At 51.4% G+C, this 24,973-nt stretch overlaps 2 protein-coding genes, 1 long non-coding RNA gene and 1 other non-coding gene across 10 annotated transcripts in view; 1 reads left to right on the forward strand and 3 right to left on the reverse strand.

Moving 5' to 3' along the window:
• Positions 1-1,313: 1,313 nt before the first annotated feature.
• LOC144286124 (uncharacterized) lies at positions 1,314-2,395 on the reverse strand. The gene is made up of 2 exons (XR_013354219.1): positions 2,107-2,395; positions 1,314-1,594 (listed from the first exon to the last, which is right to left on the reverse strand). It is a non-coding gene; the product is annotated as an uncharacterized LOC144286124 (long non-coding RNA).
• Positions 1,703-1,807, reverse strand: LOC144287302 (U6 spliceosomal RNA). The gene has a single exon (XR_013355136.1). It is a non-coding gene; the product is annotated as a U6 spliceosomal RNA (small nuclear RNA).
• A 63-nt stretch (positions 2,396-2,458) lies between the features above and the next one.
• LIG3 (DNA ligase 3) lies at positions 2,459-23,222 on the forward strand. 7 transcript variants are annotated; one of them, XM_077852187.1, is made up of 20 exons: positions 2,459-2,616; positions 4,199-4,752; positions 7,167-7,310; positions 9,074-9,271; positions 10,051-10,202; positions 11,508-11,674; positions 11,786-11,863; positions 12,341-12,509; positions 14,242-14,397; positions 16,085-16,216; positions 16,605-16,684; positions 17,631-17,718; positions 18,089-18,166; positions 18,473-18,596; positions 19,168-19,310; positions 19,655-19,729; positions 20,146-20,292; positions 20,656-20,833; positions 21,196-21,278; positions 22,414-23,222. In XM_077852187.1, exons 2-20 carry the CDS (start codon positions 4,203-4,205, stop codon positions 22,645-22,647), a joined length of 2,976 nt encoding a protein of 991 aa, XP_077708313.1. In that variant the 5' UTR covers positions 2,459-2,616; positions 4,199-4,202; the 3' UTR covers positions 22,648-23,222. The 7 variants fall into 7 exon arrangements, with proteins under 7 accessions (XP_077708313.1, XP_077708318.1, XP_077708319.1 ...); XM_077852192.1 differs by lacking the exon at positions 22,414-23,222 and adding an exon at positions 21,500-21,643; XM_077852190.1 differs by having other exon boundaries at positions 2,516-2,612.
• The window catches only part of RFFL (ring finger and FYVE like domain containing E3 ubiquitin protein ligase), an 84,183-nt gene continuing 72,576 nt past the window's right edge, over positions 13,367-24,973 (reverse strand). The window contains exon 7 of the mRNA XM_077852203.1: positions 13,367-23,184. Coding sequence (XP_077708329.1) covers positions 23,153-23,184 — 32 coding nt within the window. The 3' untranslated portion in view covers positions 13,367-23,152. The remainder of the gene's footprint in view (positions 23,185-24,973) is intronic.

The following is a 24,973-nucleotide window of genomic DNA, read 5'->3' on the forward strand; positions in this document are numbered from 1 at the left end:
TCATCAGTGCACATACTATGCATTTTATTTACGGTTTATTATCTATCTCCCACACTAACCTCTGAGCTCCTTGAGGAGAGATTTGTTTTTGTTTTTTTAAAGATTTTATTTATTTATTCATGAGAGGCACAGAGAAAGAGAGAGAGGCAGAGACACAGGCAGAGGGAGAAACAGGCTCCATGCAGGGAGCCTGATGTGGGACTCGATCCTGGGAACCCAGGATCATGCCCTGGGTCCAAGGCAGGTGCTAAACCGCTGAGCCACCCAGGGATCCCCTTGAGGAGATATTTGTGTCTGTTTCATTACTGTATTCCACTTCCTGGAATAGTGCCTCACAGAGAGTAGGCATTCAATAATTGCCTGATTGAGGGGTGCCTGAGTGGCTCAGTCGGTTAAGGGTCTGCCTTCGGCTCAGGTCATGATCCCAGGGTCCTAGGATGGAGCCCTGCATTGGGACTCCTGCTCAGCTGAGAGCTGATTCTCCCTCTCCTGCTGCTCCCCATGCTTGTGATCTCTTTCCCTCTCTGTCAAATAAATAAATAAAATCTTAAAATAAAAAATAATTGCGTGATTGATTCAACTCTGCAGGGGTATGAATGTATCCAGGATGGGGAGTAGAAGGGAATGAACATTTGCTGAAATACCTCCAAGTGCCAGCCAAGCAGTTTGCAAGTTAGTATCAGTCATATCATTTAACTGTCACACACAATCCTAGAAGGTATTTTTATCCCCAGTTCACCATGAAAACTGAAGCCCAGAGAAGTTAAGAAAATAGACAAAGGTTACAACAGCCAGTAGTGGAAGAGAATTCAAACCTAAATCAGTGCCCACCACACATTACTTCATTCTCCTTCTCTGAGGAAATGCAACTGCCAGCATTCACACCTAGTTCCATTTTACACTGAGAGGTGGGGGACTGGGGAGTGCGGGTGAATCAAAGAGATTTGGGGGTTCCTTGGAGCTGTCATCAAGCAAAACAAACATTAAAAGCCTGAGTCTTATTGCACATTAACATCAAACACTGTCAAAGATACAATGTAATAAACATCCTTCTAGGGAGCTGATCACTTTCATTCCAGTCACTCAGGGGTTTATTTATAAATATTTGCTGAGTGCCTACTAAGTGTCTAGTATTACCCTAGACATTGAGGAGAAAGAGATGCCTTACGCGTCTCAAGGCACAGATGTCACCCTCCACAAACATTTGAAGTCCAGGGCAGTGCTTTCCGATGTACGTATCAATATGAGCTGAGGACGCAGTTTTACATTTTCTGGGCACCACCACATTTCCAAAAGAGTAAAAACAGTTGAAATTAATTTTAATATATTTTTATTCAGCCCAACATATCTAAAATAATACTTTAACATGTGAATCAACACGAATACATATATATTTTTTTTAACATATATATCATTGATGAGTTGTCTTACAGGTTTTTTTTTTTTTTTTTTTGCTTGGCAACCCGTCTTTGAAATCAGTGTGCATTTTACAACTTACAGTTCATCTCGATTTGGACTAGCCACATTTCAAGAGGTCGGGAGCCACATGTGGGTAGCAATGACAGCACTCAACATCACCACGGAAGTTCAAGGCCTACACAGCATAAGGGTTTGACTTGCATATACCAGGAAACGATTGCCACAGGAAGTTTACTTAGCATACACCATCTCATATAGATACAATTTTTAAAGAATCTTCCTGAACAGTATGGAACTCTTCACGAATGTGTGGGGCATCCTTGCACAGGGGCCCCGCTAACCTTCGCCGTATGCTCCAACTTTGTATATACGCTGTCTCGGCAAGTACCAAGAACCTTCTAATGTCTTCCCTTGCCTCAGTCTCTCCCCTTCCCAGCCTCAAAAGTAGTTAGGATGATTCCACGAGGCCCTTGGTGGCTCTCCATCCCCTACGTTACAAAAGCCGAGCTCTTTTTCGCATAGCATAGAATTCTCTGCAGAATCCGACTGTGGCTTAACCCTCCAACGACGCCCGGCGGCGCGCAGTTCCTGCCCCCACCCCGCCCCCACCCCGCCCCCAAGTCACTCAGGTTCTGAGCCGGCTAGTCCTTGGTAAAAACAGCCATCCTGATCCCCCCAAAAACTGACCTGAGGTGAAGGGCAGTAAGTGCACTTAAGCAATACAAGGTATTTCCTCTCGCCATCACTGCTCCACACTCTAGGTCTCTGTCTATATACCTGGCGCCTCTTTTCACCGGTGTACCGTGCGGGACACACGGCCGAACACAGGGAAACAGGTGGAAGGAGGAGGCCCCCGCCTGCCCCAGCCTCATCACGACGCGCTCCCTGGACCGTTCTCTCTAAGGACTCCGCTCGGGCCGGGCCGGGCCGAGCCCGCAGCGCCCCCAGCTGCCTCCCGCGCCGCCGCCGCCGCCGCCGCCGCCGCGCCGCGCCCGGAGCCTCACCTGACCGCCGCCCACGTGGCAGGCGGGGGGCGGGGACGCCTGGAGCGGCGCGGGCTCCGCCCTCTGCGCCTGCGCGCTGCGGCCGGCTCGAGGACCCGGATTTAAAGAGACAGGCGCTCCAACCGTCGTGGCGGCGCGCGGCCCGGGGCGCCGGGTCCGAGGCCTGCGGGGTGCGCCGGAGCCGGGAAGGCAGGTGAGGGGCGGGCGCGGCGGGGCCGGGCGGCGGGCCGGAGCCGGCCCCCTCGGCTCCTCCCCCGCCCGCCGAGCCCCGGGGCACACCCTCCGTGACGTGGCGGCCCCCCGGGAGCCCGCGGGGGCTGGCCCGCGGCTCCCCGGGACCCCGCGGCTCCGCGGGTGGGAGGGCTCCCAGGGCCGGGCCAGGTCTGCACGGCGGCTGCGCCGAGGCCGGTGCGCGGCGGGGCGGGCGGGAGGCTTCCGGTGCCCCCGCGCCCGCACCGCCTCCGGGCCGCGCTGGCCGGCGCGCCCTGCACACGCCCCGGGGCGTCGGGAGGCCCCCGCGGGAACGGGGCCCCCGCAGGAGGCGCGGGGATGCGGGGCTGCGGGGCGGGCGCGGGGCGGCGGGGCCGGCGCGGGGCGGGGCGGGGCGGGGCCCGGGGCCTCCCGAGCACCGGGTGGAGGCCCGGGGGTGCTGAGCGCCGGGGGCCCCTTCTGCTGCGCTGCGGGACCTCAAGCCTGCTGGTCCTCGCAGACCCGCCGCGGTCTCACGGTCTCACCGCGAAGCCTGCGCGGGCTGCACAGGATTCCCAGCGTATTTAAAATGAGAACAACGAGATGCTTTAGAACATAGGAATCTAGAAAGGCGGGAGGACACCATGTGAGCGTAACCCCCGCTTCCGTTTGGGGTGATTTATGGGTTCCCCTGCCTCCTGCCTCCTACACCGCGCTCCGAGCAGAGCAGGCTGAGCGCACAGCGGGAGGGAGCCTCCGCTTTGCTGAGCGGGGTAAGAGCTCCCGCGCTGGGAAGGACAAGCTGGGGAGTCTTGTTGTCCGCGCCCTAGCGCTGCAGGGAATTGGGAGAGGTCACACAGCTAAGGAGCGAAGATAGGAACCCAGGCAGGCTGGTTCTAGGCTCCATTTAATTGCCTCTCAAAATAGGTCATCTGATTACATCACAAGTCTATAGGGTGACCTCATTTTATTTTCTGAGAATGGCCTGTATGTTATACTTCACATTAAAAACTTCATGAGGGCAGCCCCGGTGGCTCAGCGGTTTGGTTCCGCCTTTGGCCCGGGGCGTGATCCTGGAGACCTGGGATCGAGTCCCACGTCGGGCTCCCTGCATGGAGCCTGCTTCTCCCTCTGCCTGTGTCTCTGCCTCTCTCTCTCAGAATGGATGAATAAATAAATAAATCTTAAAAAAAAAAAAAAAACTTCATGAGCATTATGTAATTTTTTTTTGTTTTGCTTTGATGATGACTAAAAAGAAACTTCAGGATCCTGTAATACGTAAGAGTCATCATCCACTATAAGTATCTGGTATTGCTGATGGCCTGAGAAAAGCTTTCATGTTATTTGGATTTGATTCTCTTGGTTGTGATTTGTTAGATGGACATGCGTGCGTTAAGTATTTGAACACCCTTCTGCAAACTGAATTTTCCTGTCCTGGAACTCTTCTTCATCTTATAGGCAATAAATCTTTAATACTTTGGGAAATGTTTGGTTGGTCAGCATGGGATGTATTAAGGCTTTGGGCTTAGGAAAAAGTGGAAGCCTGGCTCCTCATTTATATCTCACTTTTTCTGCCTCTCACACAGCTGTATGACTTTGGCTTTCAAGATCCTCTTCCCACCAACCTTCCGCGCACTCAGGCGAAAAGAATTGTGCCTGTTCCGAGAGCCACATCACTGGCCTGACATAAGACAGTTCAGCCATTGGTCAGAAAGAGGTCTGCTTCATGGGTCCTGCCTCCTCCAGAGAAGAAAGCCTGTTCTGTCATTCCAGGAAGGCAGTCTAAGACCACGTGCCACCTGCCTTGTTTTTGTGCCAGGGTCGCATGTGGGACTCTGCAGTGGGCCCTGTGAGATGGCTGAGCAACGGTTCTGTGTGGACTATGCCAAGCGTGGCACGGCTGGCTGCAAAAAATGCAAAGAAAAGATTGTGAAAGGTGTATGCCGGATTGGCAAAGTGGTGCCCAATCCCTTCTCAGAGTCCGGGGGTGATATGAAAGAGTGGTATCACGTTAAATGCATGTTTGAGAAATTGGAGCGGGCCCGGGCCACCACAAAAAAAATTGAGGACCTCACAGAGCTGGAAGGCTGGGAAGAGCTGGAAGATAATGAGAAGGAACAGATAAGCCAGCACATTGCAGGTGGGTGAGGGGAAAAAAAGAGGAGAGGAGAGTCCCATTTTTTTCTTCCTTCCCACTTTTTTTTTTTTTTTTTGGAATTTCAAATTTACAGAAGAGTTGTGAGAATAAAAAAAGAAAAAAGAAAGTACATATTCCTTCTCCCCTGACACACCTGTTGTTAACATTTTGTTCTCTAAGCGTTATCAGTTGTGTTCTTATGTGCACTGTTGTTCTTTCCACCTGATCACAGCTTGACTTTTCTTCCTGAACCATTTTATGGCCTTTGCCTTTCAATACTTCAGTGTGTGTATCTTAAAAATGGGAGTATTCGGGATCCCTGGATGGCTCAGTGGTTGAGCGTTTGCCTTCAGCCCGGGGCGTGATCCTCAAGTCCCGGGATCGAGTCCCACATCGGGCTCCCTGCATGGAGCCTGCTTCTCCCTCTGCCTGTGTCTCTGCCTCTCTCTCTCTCTCTCTCTCTTTCTCTCTGTGTGTGTCTCTCATGAATAAATAAATAAAAACTTAAAAAAAAAAAGGGAGTATTCTCTCACATGACCATAATACAGCAATCAACTCCAGTAAATTGATCCTTTATGTAGTACTGTAATGCACCATTTGTATTCCAGTTTTGTCCATTGGTCAAATGTTATCTTGTATAGCTTCTAGCTTTTTCTCCCTCCACAGTAGAATCCCACTCTAAGATTCAGGTATTGCATTTTGTTGTCTCTGTGGCTTCCTTTAATCCGGAACATTTCCATAATCTTTCTTTTATGACATTGATTTTTTTTTTTTTTTTTTGACATTGATATTTTTGAAGAATAGAGTACCTACCATCACCCCCTCTTATCTTTTGATTTTATCCTGTGGACTTACAGATTACTTTTTCCTGGTGATTTTTAATTTACTGTATTTTATAATTCTATACTTGACTGTCCTATATTTGGCCACTTGGGGAAGCCCCTTTGCTCTGGTTTCTGTGTCCTGGATGCTGCCTCTTTTTTTTCCTTGTTTTAATGTTTTTAAGGACTTCCTTACTTTCTAGCATTGCAGCATGTGCTTAGGCTTACATTATTATTATTTTAAGATTTTGTTTTTAAGTAAGCTCTACAACCCAGTGTGTGTCTCAAACTCACAACTCTTGAGATCAAGAGTTGCATGCTCCACCGACTGAGCCAGCCAGGCACCCTTCTTAGGCTTACCTTGTATGTATCCTACCTACCACCACTCTGGAATCAGCCATTTGTCTAAAGAATCCTGGTTCCAATTAGTGGGGAATGGCTTTAGAGACCAAAATCTAGATGCTCTTTCCTTGTTGCCATGAGGTGTTTATGCCTTTCTTTTTTTTTTTTTTTTTTTTTTTGAGTTTTTATTTATTCATTCATGAGAGACAGAGAGAGGCAGACACATAGGCAGAGGGAGAAGCAGGCTCCCTGCGGGGAGCCCGATATGGGGCTCAATCCCAGGACCCCAGGATCACAACCTGAGTTGTAGGCAGATGCTCAACCTCTGAGCCACCCAGGCATCCCAGGTGTCTTTGCTTTTAAGACCTTTCAGCAGGCAGAAATAGAAAATATATGCATGTTTACACACAAAACACATGCTTACACATACACAGTTATATATATATATGTATGCATTCATATGTACAGATTCACGTGTGCGTATTTTTAGAAATCTTATACTGATACTTCCAAATCCAGTTAGTCATTTATGACCTTCCATGTGCTCATCTTTAAAGTAATTTTTGTATCTTCAATTAAGTATAGTTCTAGAAGGTCACTTTGGAGGACTCTGGCAGTGGCCCTAAAAATGGGCAAAAAAATAAAAATGGGCAACTATCTATCACTGTTCTTTGAGAGAAGATGTCCAGGAGAGAAAGCTACTTTGAGTATACTTTTTTCTCAAGCTCCCCATCCTGCCCTGCCCTGCCCTGCTCTGACTTGGCCATCTGCCTCAGCCTGTGTTACTTCTTGATTAATCGAAAAACAAGGTAGAATCAAACTCACACAGCTCAGAAGACTCAGCAACAGGGACTTTCCCTGCATGGGCCATCCTAATACTTGCTGTTCTCCATCTTCATTGTACTTTCTTATTCATCTATAAATTGGGGCTAATTCCATGGAGCTGAGGACCCCAGGTTTTATCTGTGGAGATGTGTTCTGATTTTTCCCAAATCCGGAGGTCATTCTATATGGGTTAAGAGGTGGAGAGTGCCAATGAAAATATAAATTACTAATAGAAGTAAAGAGCTCCTCGCCCCAGGACTCTCACCCACTGACTCCACTCAAAAAGGTCAGCAGTCCGCAGCCAACCTTGGAGTGATGTCACGGTAATAACTCATCTGGGAAGGCTGTAAGAGCAGTTGTTAAATTCTTGGGAAGTTTTTCTCAGGGATCTTTCACTGAAACATTTTCCCTCTTTTGGGGGTCCTACAGATCTGTCTTCTAAGGCAACAGGAACACCAAAGAAGAAAGCTGTCGTCCAGGCTAAGCTGACAGCCACTGGCCAGGTGACCTCTCCAGTGAAAGGTGCCTCATTTGTCACCAATACCAATCCCCGGAAATTTTCTGGTTTTTCAGGTGAGAGATTTGAGCTACTTTAGCTGTTATGGTCCTTTTAATTTGGAATCCTATTTGGGATTCTGGCCAAGAGTGAAAATTCTGTGCTATCTATCCTCATTCATAATTTGCTTCCGTCTGAGCAAAGAGGCAGGTAATGGCTAATTTTCAACATTCCCCTGGTATAGCATTTCTTTGTATACTTTAATCTTTAGTGCAACAAAAAAGATGTGTTTTCAAGACTTTTTCCCCTTGAAGTAGTCACCTGGGTCAGATGGAAATGATTATAACCTACCCTATACTTCCTTGTGTTTTAGTAATGAAGGAATTTTGAGAAATTGCATCCCTAAACTTGCCCAAAGCAGAGATGAAAGTATGGTCAATGTCCTGCATGGCCTTACATAATAGGGAGCATTGGGTTCGGGACTTTTACCTCTGTAGTTACTTGTTTGTTCTTCAGTTAACCTTAGGAAGTACTTTCGCGAGCCCCATTTTATGAGTGAGAGAGCTGATGTCCAGTTCATTATGGAGTTAGTATTGATGTTGAGGTCTCTTTAACTCCCAACACCTGTGCTCTTTTACCTTGCACCTTGTTGCCTCTTATTGGGAGACATTCTTGTGACCAACTCAGGTAAAGAAAGTAGAGCGGAACACATGAACTCAGAAGTTGTTCGGGGAAGGAGCTTTAAGCAAGTGAAAGAAACGTAGACTTGACGTTGGGAGACCTGGGTCTTGGTCCCAGGGCTGCCATGGGACAGCTTGCTCAGGGGAGCAAGTTGCTTTACCTCGGAGCCTCTGTGGCCTCATCTGTGAAGGGGGAATGGTAACACCTGCCTCCTTTACCCTACAGTATTTGCATGAGAACTACTGGAGAAAAGATGGCAAAATCAGTAACCCTGAGGTTTGTTTTTTCTTTGGTGGTAGGCCAAAACCAGAAATACAGAAGAGTCCCGGTGGCAATAAGGACAGCATGTTCCTGGAAGGGCCCAGGTCCTAGGGAGGGAAATTTGGGAGGAGCTGAGAGAAATGGGGTGTTCTAAAGTCTTACAATCTGCCAAGCACCAACACTTTGGAGATTTTGTTCCCTAAAATCATCTTTAGACCCTAGGTCAGAGATGAGGATGGATTTATAATTTACAGACCCCAGGCAAGAGGAAGCTTACATCAGCAGCCTGCTTGCTAATGGCTCTGCTGCAAGCTTGCAGAATGAAATGTGCTTTGTAAAGGAGGTAAGAGAGAATCACTCAGGAGTTGTACAGTATTTTGGGGTGTCTGGAGGAAAGTCTTACTCATTGACCCCCTTTTATTTTGGCACTAAGAAGTGGTGAGTGGGAGAGAGCACCAAAAGCCTTGGGATGCCTTCTCTCGGGTCTTGGGCTTCTCAGCAGTAAGAAGAGATTGAACCAGGTCATCTTTAAGGCTTCTTCCAGCCCCAAGTCTACGATAGTGACAGTTTACCACTGACGAACCTGTCCCTTGGTTTCTCTTCCATTCTCTTCTGCACTTTTTCGGTCAGCTTTACCATTGCTCTAAGGCCCACCCTCTGCACAAAGGCTACTTGTTCTATGCGGCACTTCTATAAAGAAACGCACAGCAGCTGAGCCTCTGCGCAAGTGTGAGCCTGTTTCATTACCTGTAAGATGGGTGTCATGGTATCCACCCCATAGGGTGATTTGGGGCAATGAAGTGGAGCTCCATTTGGAGCGCCAGCAGAGTTATTAGTTTCCCTTTCTTCCTTCTCAGCAAGGCAAATGAATCATCCCTGATGTTTCTTTCTCCAACAGCCAAGCCCAACAACTCTGGGGAAGCCCGCTCAAGCCCTACCCCTAAGGCAAGTTTGTCCTCAAGCAGATGTGATCCCAAGCACAAGGATTGTCTGCTACGTGAGTTTCGGAAGCTGTGTGCCATGGTGGCTGAGAATCCTAGCTACAACACGAAGACCCAGATCATCCAGGACTTTCTTCGGAAAGGTTCAGCAGGAGGTGGGATCTAGAACTGGATGGGTTTTCCTCTGAAGAGCTTAGAGCCATGGCTGGTTTCATGGGCATGTGAACCATACCTTTGCACAGGGCCCCATGCGTGGTTTAATCCTCTGTTAATACTGCCTTTAAAGTCTCTCTCTTTCTCTCTTAAGATTTTTTATTTTTAAGTAATGTCTATACCCAACTTGGGGCTCAAACTTACAACCTCAAGATCAAGAGTTGTATGCTCTACTGACTGAACCAGCCAGGCACCCCTTGAAATTCATAATAATTTTGAACAGAGAACTCTTGCCTTTTACTTCTTATTGGGCCCCACAAAGAATACAGCCAGTTCTGCTCAGAGCATATTGGTATCGTTCTTCTTCTGCCTTTATTTGATCCCCTGGAGGCCAGGAGAATGTATTGCATTTGACCAAGAGGAAAGTTCACTACCCTGCATGTTTGATCAGGTTTTTGTGACCCACATGCACAGCTGGAGTAGTCTTCCAGTTCTTTTATTCATCTAACAAATCATCATTGAGCATCTGTAATGTGCTCATCGCTGGCGACACTGAACTGAAAGTGTAGCCATGCCCTCTGGGAGTTCATCCAGGGGAGGTAGCCACGTGAGCCACCAGCCACCAGATGCTGTGGTCTCTACTACTGTAACAAAACACGCAGGGTATCTTGTATCGTGGTAGCGCAGACAGCAATGTAGACCTCTCTTTCAGTCCTTGAGTTTATGTATGTATTTGTTTAAGCTCCATTTCTCAAGAAGGCTTCGATTCTTCTGTCTCCAGATGGTTTCCACGGTGACGTGTACCTAACAGTGAAGCTGCTGCTGCCGGGTGTTATTAAGAGTGTTTACAACTTGAATGATAAGCAGATTGTGAAGCTTTTCAGCCGCATTTTTAACTGCAACCCAGATGATATGGCACGGGACCTAGAGCAGGTCAGAGGAAAGGGAGGGTGGGCAGCGTTCCAGGTGGGGCTCTGCCAAGCCAGGCACCTGCAGCCTCTTTTTTCTGGTTGGGGCACATACTGTTTCAGGAAACTGAAACCCATTTGAGCAAGCTTCCTTTATGAGAGCTCAATGTGAGGCTACAGCCGTTAGTTTCACAAGATTCTGAGGATTGCAGTCATACTGCCACAGAGCCCCAAGGGGCCTAGATTTCGAGGGACAGGATTTGAGATCTCCCATGGTCTCTCCTTGGGTTCCTGTTCAGGACCCTACTTTTTTTTTTTTTTTTTTGCTTTTTTCAGTGTAACTTGGTATAACATGGGAGCCCTGGGTGGCTCAGTGGTTGAGTATCTGCCTTTGGCCCAGGACATGGTCCTGGGGTCTCAGGGTCCCGGGATCGAATACCGCATCAGGCTCCCTGCATGGAGCCTGCTTCTCCCTCTGCCTGTGTCTCTGCATCTCACTGTGTGTCTCTCATGAATAAAAAATAAAATCTTTTCAAAATTAAAAAAAAAAAAAAAAAACTTGGTATAACATTCAGCTTTGTTTATTCGTGACTCCAGTTTTGGCATCATGGAAGGTTTTATCCAAGCCACCCCCCCTTATCTGATGACCATATTTGTTTCTTAGTTCAAATTCATTATTTTTTTTAATATTTTTCGAGAGAGAGAGGAGGGCAGTAGGGGAGGGGCAGAGGGAGAGAGAATCTTAAGCAGGTTCCACACCCAGCACATGAGCCCAAGAGGGCTCAATCTCACAATCCTGAGATCATGACTTGAGCCAAAATCAAGAGTCAGACACTTAACTGACTGAGCCATGCAGGTGCCCCCCGCTTAGTTCAAATTCTAACAGGAATCAGGGACACCTGGGTGGCTCATTGGTTTGGTGCCTGCCTTTGGCCCAGGGCGTGATCCTGGAGACCCGGGATCAAGTCCCACGTCAGGCTCCCTGCATGGAGCCTGCTTCTCTCTCTGCCTGTGTCTCTGCCTCTCTCTCTGTATCTCTCATTAGTAAATAAATAAAAATTTTTTAAAAAGCTTAAAAAAAATTCTAACAAGAATCAAATTGGCTCAGTCCTGGATTAGTCCTTATATCACCTCTCGGCCAAGGCAGGTGGCCAGATCTTGTGGTGGGTAGAGGTGCTCTTTCAGAAACTGTGGGTGGGATAGATTGTCCAAGAAGTGAGATTAATATGTGTGAGTTGGGGACATGAGTGATGTTCACTGTTAGTCCTGAAGGCTTGGGGGAAACACTTGGCCATTCTGGGGTTGCAACAATTTTGGTTTTTGGAGACAGGGCGACGTGTCAGAGACAATCAGAGTCTTCTTTGAGCAGAGCAGATCTTTCCCCCCAGCTGCCAAGAGCCTTCTTACCATCCAGGAGGTGGACAAATTCCTCCTTCAGCTCTCCAAGCTCACCAAGGAGGATGAGCAGCAACAGGCCCTGCAGGACATCGCCTCCAGGTGGGAGAGCTGCCCAGTGAGGATGGGCTTGGGGTGATAGAATCACCAGGAAAGGAAGGTTTAGGGGTCCAGAGCTCTCCAAAGACCAAGTGGAATGTGCCTTCCCCCTAGGTGTACAGCCAATGACCTTAAGTGCATCATCAGATTGATCAAACACGATCTGAAGATGAACTCGGGTGCAAAACACGTGTAAGTACCAATCCCTCTGACAGCCTTAGCTGCTGGCTTCCTGTGTTGCCAGCTGGTGTCAGGAGTTTTAAGTCCTGATCTGGATTCAAGTCCTAGTTCCACCTTACTCCTTCCTTCGGGGCCCATCACTTGACCTAGCTCAGTCTCCATTTTCTTATATGAAATGTCAGAATACCCTTCTCACATAGTTATTAGAATTGAAAGCATAGAAATGTTCAATAAATAGAGTATGAGTTACTTGCCCACTCTAGCTCCCTCTTTGCTTAAGGCAGTATCCATGTTGACCCAGGATCTCAAAATCATTGAGTTTTCCAAGAACATTTTATCCTGCAGAAGGCTTTAAACAGTAGAACGTAAGCTTTCTCCCTATATTGGAATCCTTCCTCTCTGCAAGAACTGACTGCTAGCTAGCTAAAGCAATAAGGTCAAAGGCAATGGTTTTTGTTTTTTTTTTTTTGCTCCTGTCTGCCCCGGCAGGTTAGATGCCCTTGACCCCAATGCCTATGAAGCCTTCAAAGCCTCACGCAACCTGCAGGATGTGGTCGAGCGGGTCCTCCGCAACGAGCAGGAGGTGGAGAAGGAGCCAGGCCAGAGACGAGCTCTGAGTGTCCAGGCTTCCTTGATGACGCCAGTGCAGCCCATGCTGGTAAGGATGCTGCTCTGGCCCTACTTTGTCCAGATGTTCTAACCTTCCCTGTGAGATCTGGGAGGGTATGAATGTCGGAGGAGTTTGGGTCAGGCACAATGGAGATGCAAAAGGGTATATCTCAATGGGTGTATAAAGGTGAAGGAGAAGACTGTGGTCTGGTAGAAATGTCTGAACTTGAGGCCCAGCTCTGCCGCCAGCAAGCTGTAGAATCTGGAATGAATTACCTAGCCTTTCTTGGTTTTTCATTTCCTTGCGTGAATTATGTATGAAACCATCTGAAGCATCTAGTTAGAATCCTTTTTCAGTCATCTTTCCTAAAGATAGGTGGATACATTAACTCCTAAAGTTCTGTGACCTACCCCAGAGTAGCTCTGACAGTTATAGTGGCAGAGCCAGGCTTCCTGTGACACAGTGACTTGACCTCTTTCTTCTGGAAACAAGCCTAAGGAATGAAGACCAGGTCTGAATTGGTATAACATGGGAGCCCTGGGTGGCTCAGTGGTTGAGCATCTGCTCAAGATCATCTTGAGCCTCTGCTCATTTCATGAGAAGTAGGATTTCCTATCTACATTGGTTTTTCTGGGCAGTGGGACCCTCCCCAAATGCCATGCCTAGTGAGAGCCTTGGGGTTGCTCCATTGGGGTGCAGTGCCTTTCATGAGCCTGTCTTGTGACATGTAGTCTACAATATAGACTACAGCCTTTGGTTAGGGTTCTGTGTTTGGGATGGGGAAGTGTTTTCTCTCTCCCGGAATGTGGCACGGCCAGCACCAAAGTAGTGAGCTCTGTATCCCAGGGACAGGACTCAGATCACAGTAGTGATCTTTCTGACTTTCATACGAATTCTTCTTGGAGTCTGTTGTACAACCTGCCATTTATTCAAAGAGTGTATAGGTTAGATAGTTTCGTGATAAACTACACAGGCTTTGGAGTTGGGCCTAGCATCATTCCTGCCCCTCACTTGCTGTATAACTTGAAGTGAGGACTTCTAATGCTCTTCAAACTGGTTTTCTCATCCATAAAATGAAAACTGTGTCTATCACATAAGATGATCTGACACATACAGACACCCCCAGGATGGTAGTGGTTAGGTTGAGTCTGGATGGCACTGGTATGTGCAGAGGCACTCTTGTGGCCTGTCCTGGGGCTCTCTGACCACTGCTACCATGCCAGCCTCTCTGTCGCCTACCTCTCTTTATCTTCCCCTCTACATATCTCCTGTGCTGAGGTCACTGCTGTTTTGGGGGATTTTTTTTTAAGATTTTATTTATTTATTCATGAGAGACAGAGGCAGAGACACAGGCAGAGGGAGAAGCTGGCTCCTCTTAGGGAGCCCGATGTGGGATTCGATCCCAGGACCCTGAGCCAAAGGCAGACACTCAACCACTGAGCCACCCAGGCATCCCTACTGCTGTGTTTAATAGGAAGCCAAGGCCCTGCAAGATCCTGAATTACTGAGAAAAAAAAAATGAAATACTGTTTCAGTGGAATTTTATTTATTTGTAGTCCCCAAAAGCCCAGCTCCTGTTTCAGCTGCAGTGATGCTTATAGTCCAAATAAGCACTGCCTAGCCTTGTACATTTCCCCCAGCTCTTGAGCAGTCTGCCTGGAGGGTATCCTGTGGTCAGCAGGCCTTGGGACCTGGACTCTGGGGCTGTCATGCCCAAGCAGCCCCCAGTGAAGAACACCTATAAGTCTCCAGGCTTTTCTTTCCCCTTCCCCCTCCCAAGGCCGAGGCCTGCAAGTCCATCGAGCATGCGATGAAGAAGTGTCCTAACGGCATGTTTTCCGAGATCAAGTACGATGGGGAACGAGTCCAGGTGCATAAGAACGGGGATCACTTCAGCTACTTCAGCCGCAGCCTTAAGCCTGTGCTGCCTCACAAGGTACAGGTCCCTTCCTCTGCTGGGACCATCTCCCTCCCTTCCCCTAAGAACCTCGAGGCTGTGGTTCTGTAGTCCTTTCAGCTCTGGTACGCAGTAGAGTTTCTTTTGTATTTGTTGAATGAATGTATGTATTTTTGGAGTCTTGCAATGAAGGGCTGCTCAGTGGGGACACCCGAAGATCCCACACTTGGATTAGCACAGAGCCCCAGGGGACGGTGACATTCCCCTTGCCCACATTGATGCTGGGACCATGAGCTCACCTGGCAAGTGACTTGCAGTGCTTGTCTTCTGCGTTTCCATGTCCTGTGTGCTCCACGAGTGAAATTACAGGTTAGGGACAAAGAAGCTATTGGGCTGTCCTTCATGAATTTGATAAGCCTTTACTGAGTGCTTAGTCTGCGCTAGGTGCTATTCTTGATAGTGGATGTACAGCAGTAAAAAAAAATGGACAAAAGTACTTGCCCTCCTCCCCCGCCAGAAGCTTACATTGTGATGTAAACACAATCCAGTGGGGACATCTGAGAGCACAGACTCCTGTCCTTTATTAAGGGGCTTTAAGAACCTTGCCCCTGAGTCCTCAGCAGCCAGGGTTTCTGTGAGCTTTGGGGCACTCCTCAGGGAAAAGCTGCTGGGATATCTGGCCCCAGTAGCCTTTGAGTAGAGGGGACTCTCTGTGCTTGCTGTGCCTTCTCTCCCAGGACAGACTCCATTTTTCAGAGCCCTGGGGGTGGAGGAGATGTGTTGGGTGGCTCGCGTGCTTCCCTCACCCCTGCCTCCCTGCTGGAGCACCGGGCATTGGGCCATTCATTTCAGATATGCAGAGGAGGGCTAAGCATTGGCCTCCCCAGGGAGATTAGTGCAGACTCACCGGCTTGGTGGGGCCCAGTAACCTTGTCCAGGAACTCTCCTGGGTTGCTGCTCAGTGGGCACCTCTGCTACCTGGAAGAGGTTTGGGCCCAGCTTTCAGAGTTCTAGACCTTTCCTGACTCTCTCTTACCAGTTGTCCCTTGTCTCTCCTGTGCTTGGGGGACAGTTATACAGGCCTCCTCTCTCCCCACTCCAAGCCCCATAGGTAGCAAGTGTGCTCTCCGGACCTCACTGCTGGTATCATGTGGCAGGGGCCACCCTCCGTCACAGTGGGACTACTCCCTGTCTGGAACTCTCAGAGACTAGGGATCTGCCTGTATCAGGAAAAACTCTGATTGCAAACGTCCTTTCGTACTGTTCTGAAGATGGCTGCGGGTCCCAAGCTCCCACCCTGGAGAAGACCCTTCTGTTTCCTTGTTGCTCCTAAGAGGGTTCATTGCCTCCTTTCCATCCATCTTGTCATAACTCACCTGTTCTCCCCACAGGTGCCTGCTGCTTGAACTGCTGCCTCCCTTCCACAGGTGTCTGCCCCTACCTCCTCCTCCACATACCCAACTCCCTGTTTCTTCCTTTTTCCTCCAAACTTTCCATCATGGCCCAGAGTGGCTCAGCCCAGGCCGACCTCTTCCTGGGTCTCGAACACTCTCTCGAACTGTCGTCTCAGTGGTGGGTAAGGCCTAGGTCTGTTCTGGACCTGAGTTTGGCTTCCACGTGTTGGTGTTCTGTGTTCCTTCTGGGGCCTGGCTCTTGCGTTCTGGCCTGGCTTTAGATCACTGCTGCCCATTCTTCCCTCAAGTAAGTCACTCTTCTGTCCCCCTAGGTGGCCCACTTTAAGGACTACATCCCCCAGGCTTTCCCTGGGGGCCACAGCATGATCTTGGACTCCGAGGTGCTCCTGATCGACACGAAGACAGGCAAACCGCTGCCCTTTGGGACTCTTGGAGTGCACAAGGTACTGGCTCAGGGCCGGGTGTGCAGGAATGGGCAGGTATGCGCACCTGTACAAGTATTTGTGTGCGCTCTTGGTCTGGACAGAGGGGGACTCTGTTCCTCACTCAGGGTTGGGCTTATCTTTGTTTCTGAACTGTTTCCGAATTTAGCACCAAGTTTAGGTGTGTTGTTTTTTACATAAAAGAAACTAGTATTAGGAACTTAGAATTGGGTCGGTTTCTGTTTAGAACCATCTGCTAAGTGCCCTTGTGGCCCAGGGGCTTCAGAACACATACAGGGCTTTACTGTCCAGTGCTTCAGAGGTTCTCCAGAAGTGGACTGGTCCTCCCCACTGCTTCACGCCCTCTTATTTTTGGCTCTCGTACTTACTACCTCATTTTCCCTTACAGAAAGCTGCCTTCCAGGATGCTAATGTCTGCCTTTTTGTTTTTGATTGTATCTACTTCAATGATGTCAGTTTGATGGATAGGTGAGAGATCTGGTTTTGGTTCCTGAGTTGGGAGGTGGGGGTTCAGATTAGACAGGAGGGAGGGGAAGGGGGGTTGGGGGAAGGGAGCCAAGAGGTCACACACTTGGCTCTTTGTTGGGGGGGTTGGGGAGGAGCCAAGAGGTCACACACTTGCCACACACTCAGCTCCCCACTTGTGAGACCCAGTTTGCTGACTAGATATCTCTCAGAGCTGAAGTCAGAGAGGAAACCCAGATCCCCACAGAAGTTTCTCTGCTACGGCAAAGTGGGCTGTTAAGAAAAAGACTATGAATGCTATAGGATTTCAGTTTATTTCTCCACAAACACCACCCATGGGAGCATAAGGCGGGTGCTTTTCAGCTCAGGTTTTGCTTTTGGAAGAGGCCACCAGGACGCTGGAGACTAGAGGGACTGACTGTAGGTGGGGCCATCTGACAGAGAACTAGTGGTCTTGACTCCGCTGCATCAGATTCTTGGGCCCAAGAAACCAGTATGGCCCCTTGCTCAGGTAGCCAAGTGTCCCTGCCCCCACCCTCCTGCACTGCCCCGTCACTGAGCATGGCGGGTGGGAAGTGGGAGAGACTGGTTGGTCCTGAGGACCAGCCAGCCTGGGGGCGGGGGGCTGCATGGGTGAAAAATGAGAGAGGGAGTCATTTGTCATGTGGGACCAGACTGTCTAGGCTAGAGGCCAGTTCTCCCATGGCCCATGACAGACTAGGAAGCGCAAGGATGAAGTGGCTCCATACTGCAGCTCATGGCTGTCGGTTCTGTCATGAGGGAGCCCTGTAGGCCCCGAGAGACAGAACTGTTAGGCGTGGGGGGCTTTGAGCCTTCGTGATGGTAAGCCCGTCACGAAGCAGCCTGTGGTCCTTGTGCCTTCTCTCCTCAGCACTCCTAATGGGAGTGGAGAGTCCCGACCTGACCTCAGCTCTCTCATCCCCCTTAGGCCTCTCTCTGAGCGCCGGAAGTTTCTTCATGACAACATGGTGGAAATTCCCAACCGGATCATGTTCTCAGAAATGAAGCAAGTCACTGTAAGCAAAGTCCCCGCCCCACATATCAGCCTAGTGGTTTGAAAGCAGGGCAGAGCCTCTTGGTCAAGATGTGGCTGGGACAAGAAGTCCTTTTCTTTTGGGGGCTGCCACTGTGTTAGGTTATCTCCCAGTCTCCACGTAGGATGGTGGGGCCTAAAACATCCTACCTAGCTGGGCTCCCTGTGTCTCAAAGCTGCACCCGGGTTCTGGTTGGGAGGACCCCTGCTTTGCAAGACCTTTGTTCGACCTGCTCAAGTCGGGGTGTTTGCAGTGGACACTTGACTAGTGTACAAAAGGGAACCACCTCCACCTCCCCGCCACGGCGCCCTCTGTTCTGACAGCAACCTCAGCTTCTCTCTGTTGCCCTCAGAAAGCTTCAGACTTGGTCGACATGATAAACCGGGTCATCCGAGAGGGGCTGGAAGGGCTGGTGCTGAAGGACGTGAAGGTGAGCGCTCTGCCCTCTGCTTGCTCTCCCCCCAGCCTCCCCAGCCCCAGCCAGCAGAGGGCGGTGGCGGTCTGAGGTGGCCAGGGCTGGGTGCCACAGGGGGGCCTTGCCAGGGCCTCCAGTAGCTCTGTTCTGGACCTAGAGGATGGACTTGTGTTTCCCAGGCCCAGGAGCTAACAGGCCCCTGCCCAGGGTGAACTGGGCACTGTGGTAGAGCCAACAGGTAGAATGAAGAGGAAAAATCCCCCCCCCCCCCCCCGGAGTTTCCATTCTAATTTGGTCTCTGTCCTACTCTTCTTCCCTCAGGGTACCTATGAGCCTGGAAAGCGGCACTGGCTGAAAGTGAAGAAAGACTATTTGAATGAGGGGGCCATGGCTGATATGGCGGACCTGGTGGTCCTTGGGGCCTTCTATGGGCAAGGGAGCAAAGGTCAGGATGGCCTCTTTGAAAGGCACCACTCAAAGTGTAGCTGGCCTTCTCACTGGCTCCATCTGCCAGCACGTCCGGGCAGGACTCCCACTGTTCTGCGATTGAGGGCCCCAACCCTCATGTCACCACAGGCAGGGACCCCTGAGCGCGACAGACCCGGGTGGACAGAGGTCAGCAAGAATACCCCATGCTGGCTGGCACAAAAAGTTCACAGTCCGCTAGTTCCTGGGGCCTGGCCACTTTCTCCTCAGGGAAAATCCCCAAATCTAAATGGCAAGGAAGCTGGGGCTTGAGGAATCAACTGTGTGTCAGACGCTGTTCAGTTTTTTTTTTTTCACTCCTTACCAGAGCCTTACAAGTTGTATGTGATTATCCCCAATTTACTGAAAAGGAAAATGGGCTCGTAAAGGTCAGACTCCTCCAGCTGGTAGGAGGTAGATCCAGGAGGTGAGCTCAGCGCTCTGATGGCAGGGCCCAGGCCTTTCCCCTCCGGCAGGCTGCCCCTCACTGGGCACATGGGGCTGGCAGCAGTGGCCCCTCCATCCACAGCTTAATTCATCCCCCCTCCCAGGTGGCATGATGTCCATCTTCCTCATGGGCTGCTATGACCCAAGTAGCCAGAAGTGGTGCACGGTCACCAAGTGTTCAGGAGGCCATGATGATGCGACCCTTGCCCGCCTGCAGAAGGAACTGGACATGGTAAAGATCAGCAAGGTAAGGAAGGAGGCTGCTTGGCCCAAGCCTCTGGACTGGACCTCATCCTTGAGACTGGCTGTGCTTGGGGGACAACAGGGATTGTTCACCTGTGTCCACAGAGAGGAGAGCTCCTGCTTGGCCGTGGGAGAAGTACTAGGCCTTCAGAGGCTTGGAGGGCCCACCTTGTGGAGACTGGCCTGCATGCCCCCAGGCCACACCCTCTCTGGGCAGGGAGGATCCCATGGGGTGAGGGGCAGCTTTTTGTGAAGTCACCTCTTCACACAAGCCCGTGATCAGGGAGGGTTAAGTTTAGGTTTGGTTTGGTTTGGGAATGGCCCAGGATAGCATCTTTTCTCTTCCAGGATCCCAGCAAAATACCCAACTGGCTGAAAATCAACAAGATCTACTATCCTGACTTCATAGTCCCAGACCCAAAGGTACCAGCCCAGTGACCTGAGGCCCTCCAGCCCACAGAACGAACTTGCAGATTCTTTAATGCCACAGAAATACCATCTCAACCTGACGGTCCAGCCTCTGAGGGGTTCTGGACTGTTCAGCCCAGGGACGGGCCAGTCAACAGTGAGGAATCATCCTTAGTAGAGGGAAGATGAGACTAGACACACAGAAACGGTTTGCTCTAGAAGTGACCTGGCCCAGTTCCTTCCAGGCGCTGACAGAGAAGCTGGGGCCCCAGGGGAGAGCTGGAGCTTCCCTCTGGTCATATAGCAGCAGCAATAGTGGGATTAGAACCTATCTCCCCGTTAGCCAGGGCTTTTTGGGTTTCAGCTAGTCTGTATTGCTTCTAGCTGGTTGGGAGAGGTTTTCCTTCCTAACCAGCGACAACTCCCAACAGAAAGCTGCTGTGTGGGAAATCACGGGGGCTGAGTTCTCCAGGTCTGAGGCTCACACGGCCGATGGGATCTCCATCCGATTCCCTCGTTGTACCCGGATCCGTGACGATAAGGACTGGAAATCTGCCACTAACCTTCCCCAGCTCAAGGTGCCAGCTTACACTGTGTGTGTGTGTTCCTGTCCAGAGGGAGGGCAAGGAGGGAGACCTGCCTGTCGCAGGGCCAGGGGGCCACAGCACCTCCCAAGAGAGAGCCGTGTTGCTCTCAGCCTTTTGCTCAGGACTTGGCCCCCGGCTGTAGTCTCTGTTGCTGAGAACTGGGTGGGGACAGAGAACAGTGACTTGCATGGATTACCCAAGAAATGGCCCAAGTTTAGAAAAGCACCAAGAAAGTCAGGTGCTTTTCCCGGCCATTTGTGTCCCTCCCATTTTTGTTCCTCAGCCACATGCGACTGAGACACACCTCTGAAACCAGTGGCCAGGAACACCTGATATTCTCCGTTGCCTCCCCAGGAACTGTACCAGCTGTCCAAGGAGAAGGCAGACTTCGCTGTGGCGGCTGGAGAGGAGGGAAGCTCCACCACAGGGGGCAGCAGCAGCGGCGGAGAGAACGGGGGTGTCTCGGGGCCTGCTGGGGCTAGCAAGGCCAAGAAGGTGGGAGGGAGGCCGAGTAGCCCCAATGACAGAGGCGGTAAGAGAAGGGACTGGGCTGGGGTGGTGAGTGTGCCTTGAAGGCAGAGCTCAAAGGAGGGGGACCCGGTCTCACGTTCCAGCTCTGAGAGCATGTGATTCACTCTATCCCAAAAGCAGACATGGAGTGCTTTCCCTCGGTGTGTCTGGCTGTCGGCCAGAAGCCGTTCTCTAGGTGCCTTCCATCTGCTCTGCACCTGAGTAACAGGCCCCTAGGAGAGACCCCTCGGACCCAGCGATAAGCCACCCTTGAGCTACAGGGCTTACTAGCTTACAGCCTCCCCTTTCCCCGCTCACCCACATTCCTGGCAGAGCCAGATCCTGGCCCTCCCCCCAGCCTCATCCTGAGCTCTCCCCCTGCAGGCCACAAGTTGATAGCCAAACCTTCCCCTGTGAAAGTGGGGCAGAAGCGGAAGGCTCCCGATGAGGCTTCATGCCCAGCAAAGGTGAGCAGAAGAATCCTGGTGTATGGCAGTGGGGCAGGCGGTGGGGACCAGTTTGGCCCAGGGCTTGGTGATCCCAACCTCCTCCACTTGGGCACTCAGAGCCGAGCGAAAGTGTGGTGGGGGCTAAGGGCCAGCCCCCCTGGCCTGCTCCAGCTGCACATCTGGCCTGGGCAGGGCCTGCAGGACACTGCTCCACCCTCCGCCCTCTTGTTGCCTTGCAGAGGTGGCCGGCCAAGGAGCAGAGAGGAAGAACTATGTCAGCAGGCAGGAGCTAGAACAGCCCAGGCTAGCTGAGAGGCTGCAGGGACCCACCAGGCTGCTGGTCCCGTTCACAATTTACATTAAAGGGGAGAAAGCCCAGTCTAGGTGGAGTGCAGCAGTGTGAGTTTGTGCTTTGGGCCAAAGCAGGAGCCCACAAAGAGCGGGCAGGGGGCACTGGCTTGGTGATTGTCCTCCTACCTTAAAAGCCTTTCTCCTTTCATGCTCCCTTGTCCATCATTGGTTTGAAAACCACTTCTGAGCACCTACTGAATCCAGGAAGGCGGCTCAGCCCTGGGGGAGCTGCTGGCCTAAAGGGCACATAGGCAAACGTTTGATCTCTCTACGGTGCGATGGAGCCACATGATCCTCCCCTACTCCCCAAGTGAAAGCAAGCATCAGAGTTTGGCAGGCAGGGCCCTGAACTCAGTCCCCAGCAGAAGTGTGGAACCTTTCCCATCATTTCCCTGCCTGAAGCCCCTGAACCCATGCCCAGCAGAGCTGGGCTCCTGACACCCCCAAGCCTAGCTTCTTGTGCACCAGTGGACTGCTCTGCCAGCCAGCATAGCATTACTGAGCCAAAGAGCCACTGGTCTGACCCACAGGACGGAGCTTGGACATACATTTCCCTTCTCCCGGGCCCCAGTGTGGGCCCTGCTCTTCCTACTCTTCCTCTAGACAGGGAGGGGCATGTGTCCTCTGTAGTGGTAAGGGACTGGGGTTTTGCTGCCTGGTCCTATTCTCCAGTAAATTCTCTGCGGTCGCGTCCTGACGACTAGGCTCCCTCCAGCTCTGGCTCTTGTTCTGCCCTCAGACCTTCCTCTCTGGCCTGCACTCCTCTGGGTGGGGACACACCCTGACCCCTGTGCGTTTGCAGGTGCTGCTGGACATCTTCACTGGCGTGCGGCTCTACCTGCCACCCTCTACGCCAGACTTCAGCCGTCTCAGACGCTACTTTGTGGCATTCGATGGGGACCTGGTGCAGGAATTTGACATGGCATCAGCCACACATGTGCTGGGTAGCGGGGACAAGAACCCTGAGGCTCAGCAGGTCTCCCCGGAGTGGATTTGGGCGTGTATCCGGAAACGAAGGCTGGTAGCTCCCTGCTAGGACTGCAGCCCTCCCTGGCCGTCAGCCACACACTTCCCTACCACACTGCAGGGCTGCGCTCTGGCTGGGGCAGGCTGGGGCAGGCAGGCGCCAATGGCAAGGACAAGGTGGGATGGCCTTTCTTCAAGCAGTGCATCTTCCAGAACCCACCAACCGTGCTTGGTCTCTTCCTGACCAGGACTTAGGTGCTGTGGGTGCCACCAGTGAAGTCCGTTTCTCCTGCTGGTTTACATAGATCTTTCAGATCTGGGTGCTGGTTTGGTTGTCTTTTTGTTTTCTTTTAAAAGGAAGCTTTTTTTTCCCTCCCCTATAAATATCTTGCAGTTACCCTGCCCTTGCTCCCTCTCCCCCCTGTAATTCTCCTAGCTGGAAAGGCCGGAGTGAAGCTGGGCTGTTGAAGCTTCGTCCACAGAGCCACCTACCTGCCCATTTCCTTGCAGGCTCCTTTTAAAGTTGTACTTAAAAGATTGCCCTCAGAAACGCTTCTATTTGGCAGAACTTGTATTCAGCTTGGCCCTTTTTTGCCAGGAATGAAGCCTCATTTGAAAGAAAACAAAATGAATTTTAGAAATTAATTCTCTGTGTTCTCTTCTGGTAGGGTGTGGGCCCTGGTTTGAAGGGAGGGAACCAGTATCAGAAAACTGGGGCCTTTATAAAGAAGGGGGAGGTTATGTGAGCTGCTCCTCTGGGAGCTAAAGGGCTCCTGGAGAGGATATGCCAACCCCAAATCTGGAACCAAGAGGGGTCTTTAACATAAGCCCACCTCTGAGGACAAAACCGATCCATCTTCTCCCATGTGCAATTTAGTGGAGCAGAGTGCAGTTCAGGAGAACTTCTCATGGCAATGTAAACGCCCTGTAAATCCTCACTGGCTAAAATGAACAAGGCACAATTCACCAGGTGCCCAGCCACTGACACAGCAGGAGCTCAAGGTTGGGTTCTACTTCAGTCGCACATGGCGGCCACGGGGACCGGGCATGGCGGGCCTGTTCCACCCTGAGCCAGGTCTTCAGCACCTGAGCTTCAGTCCCTCCAGGAGAGACTGGGAGCCAGCACCTCAGTCACAGGCTGCTGTGAGGTGCAGGTGACCTGGGGCCGGGTGTGGGGTGGTGTGGTGCAGGAGCATGGGTGCGTGCGTGCACACCCCGCCCCACGGAGAGGGCCCAGGGCCTCCCCTCCCCAGCCCCAGGCCAGCGCAGGCTCACGGGGTGGCTGCCATCCCTTTACAGGCTGGCTCCAGGCAGTTCAGGAGTGCTCGGAGTCCATACTCTTTTTTTTTTTTTTTTCTTTTTTTTCTTACTGTGGGCAGGCTGCCAGGCTTGTGTGTCTGTCCCCCGCGAGTTAAGGTAACCAGCCTTAGCCTCTGGAACATGCTGGAGTGTTTGGGCCTGTGACAATGAGGACTGCGGCCTCCCCAGACCTTCCTCTGGTGTGCTCCCCTAAAGGAATATTCTGCCGGAGGCTGCTTGCTGGTCAGCCCAGAGGCCAGCTCTAACCCGACCTGGGTCTCTACCTGCCAGTTCAGATGCGCTGGGAGGAAGGGGCAGGAGGGGTTGGCACTGCCCTGACTCTGACCCAGCACGTGGGTGTTTTGAATAGGCACCATTCAGTCTAGCGGCAGAATGGCGAATAAGACTCTCTTTCTTCTATCCCTTGTGCAGACAAAGGCCACTGCTCCTTTGAGCAGTGACCTAGATAAATTTCCTTCCCCCTCTAGCCTCCTCAGGCCAAGGAGCCGGCCGGGGCAGAACAAAGCACTCCCCTTGGCATTCAGCGGCAGTCGCTGCCCTTTGGCCCAGCTGCCCTAGGCCCAGCTGCCCTAGACCCAGCCCCACCAGCCTTGACTGGCAGCTTCCACTCAGGGTGCACCCTCACAGCCAGGGGGTGGGCAGCCGCTGCCGCAGAGGGCATCTCAGTAATGAGCATGGGCTGTAGGCCCTTCCCGGCCTTGCTGTGCACTCCCTCCGATCCCATTAAAGGTCCTAGGTCTCTTTGCTGCCAAGACTGCAGTCTGTCCAATTCTGTACTTCCACAGACCCCGGGCAGCAGCCTCTCACACCTCCCCGGCACAGTGCTGGGAGGCCTGCCCTCTGAACCTTTATTTACATGCTGCTGGCTGGCAGCAGACCACAGATCATCCTGGGGGCCCCGAGGGTCAGTCCCACAGACAGCCTCCAGCCTGTACAGCCTCTGGGCAAGATTCTTTCCTCTTCTCCCTCAAGTCCCAGGGCAGCAGTGCATGAACCCAATTCTCCCCATACAGGCCATCTGCCCCCCTTAGGCTGGCCCGGCTTCTGAGCCACACCAATATACAGCTGTATCCCAA

This window comes from Canis aureus, chromosome 16 (genome assembly GCF_053574225.1).
Source record: "Canis aureus isolate CA01 chromosome 16, VMU_Caureus_v.1.0, whole genome shotgun sequence".
Taxonomy (NCBI): Eukaryota; Metazoa; Chordata; class Mammalia; order Carnivora; family Canidae; genus Canis; species Canis aureus.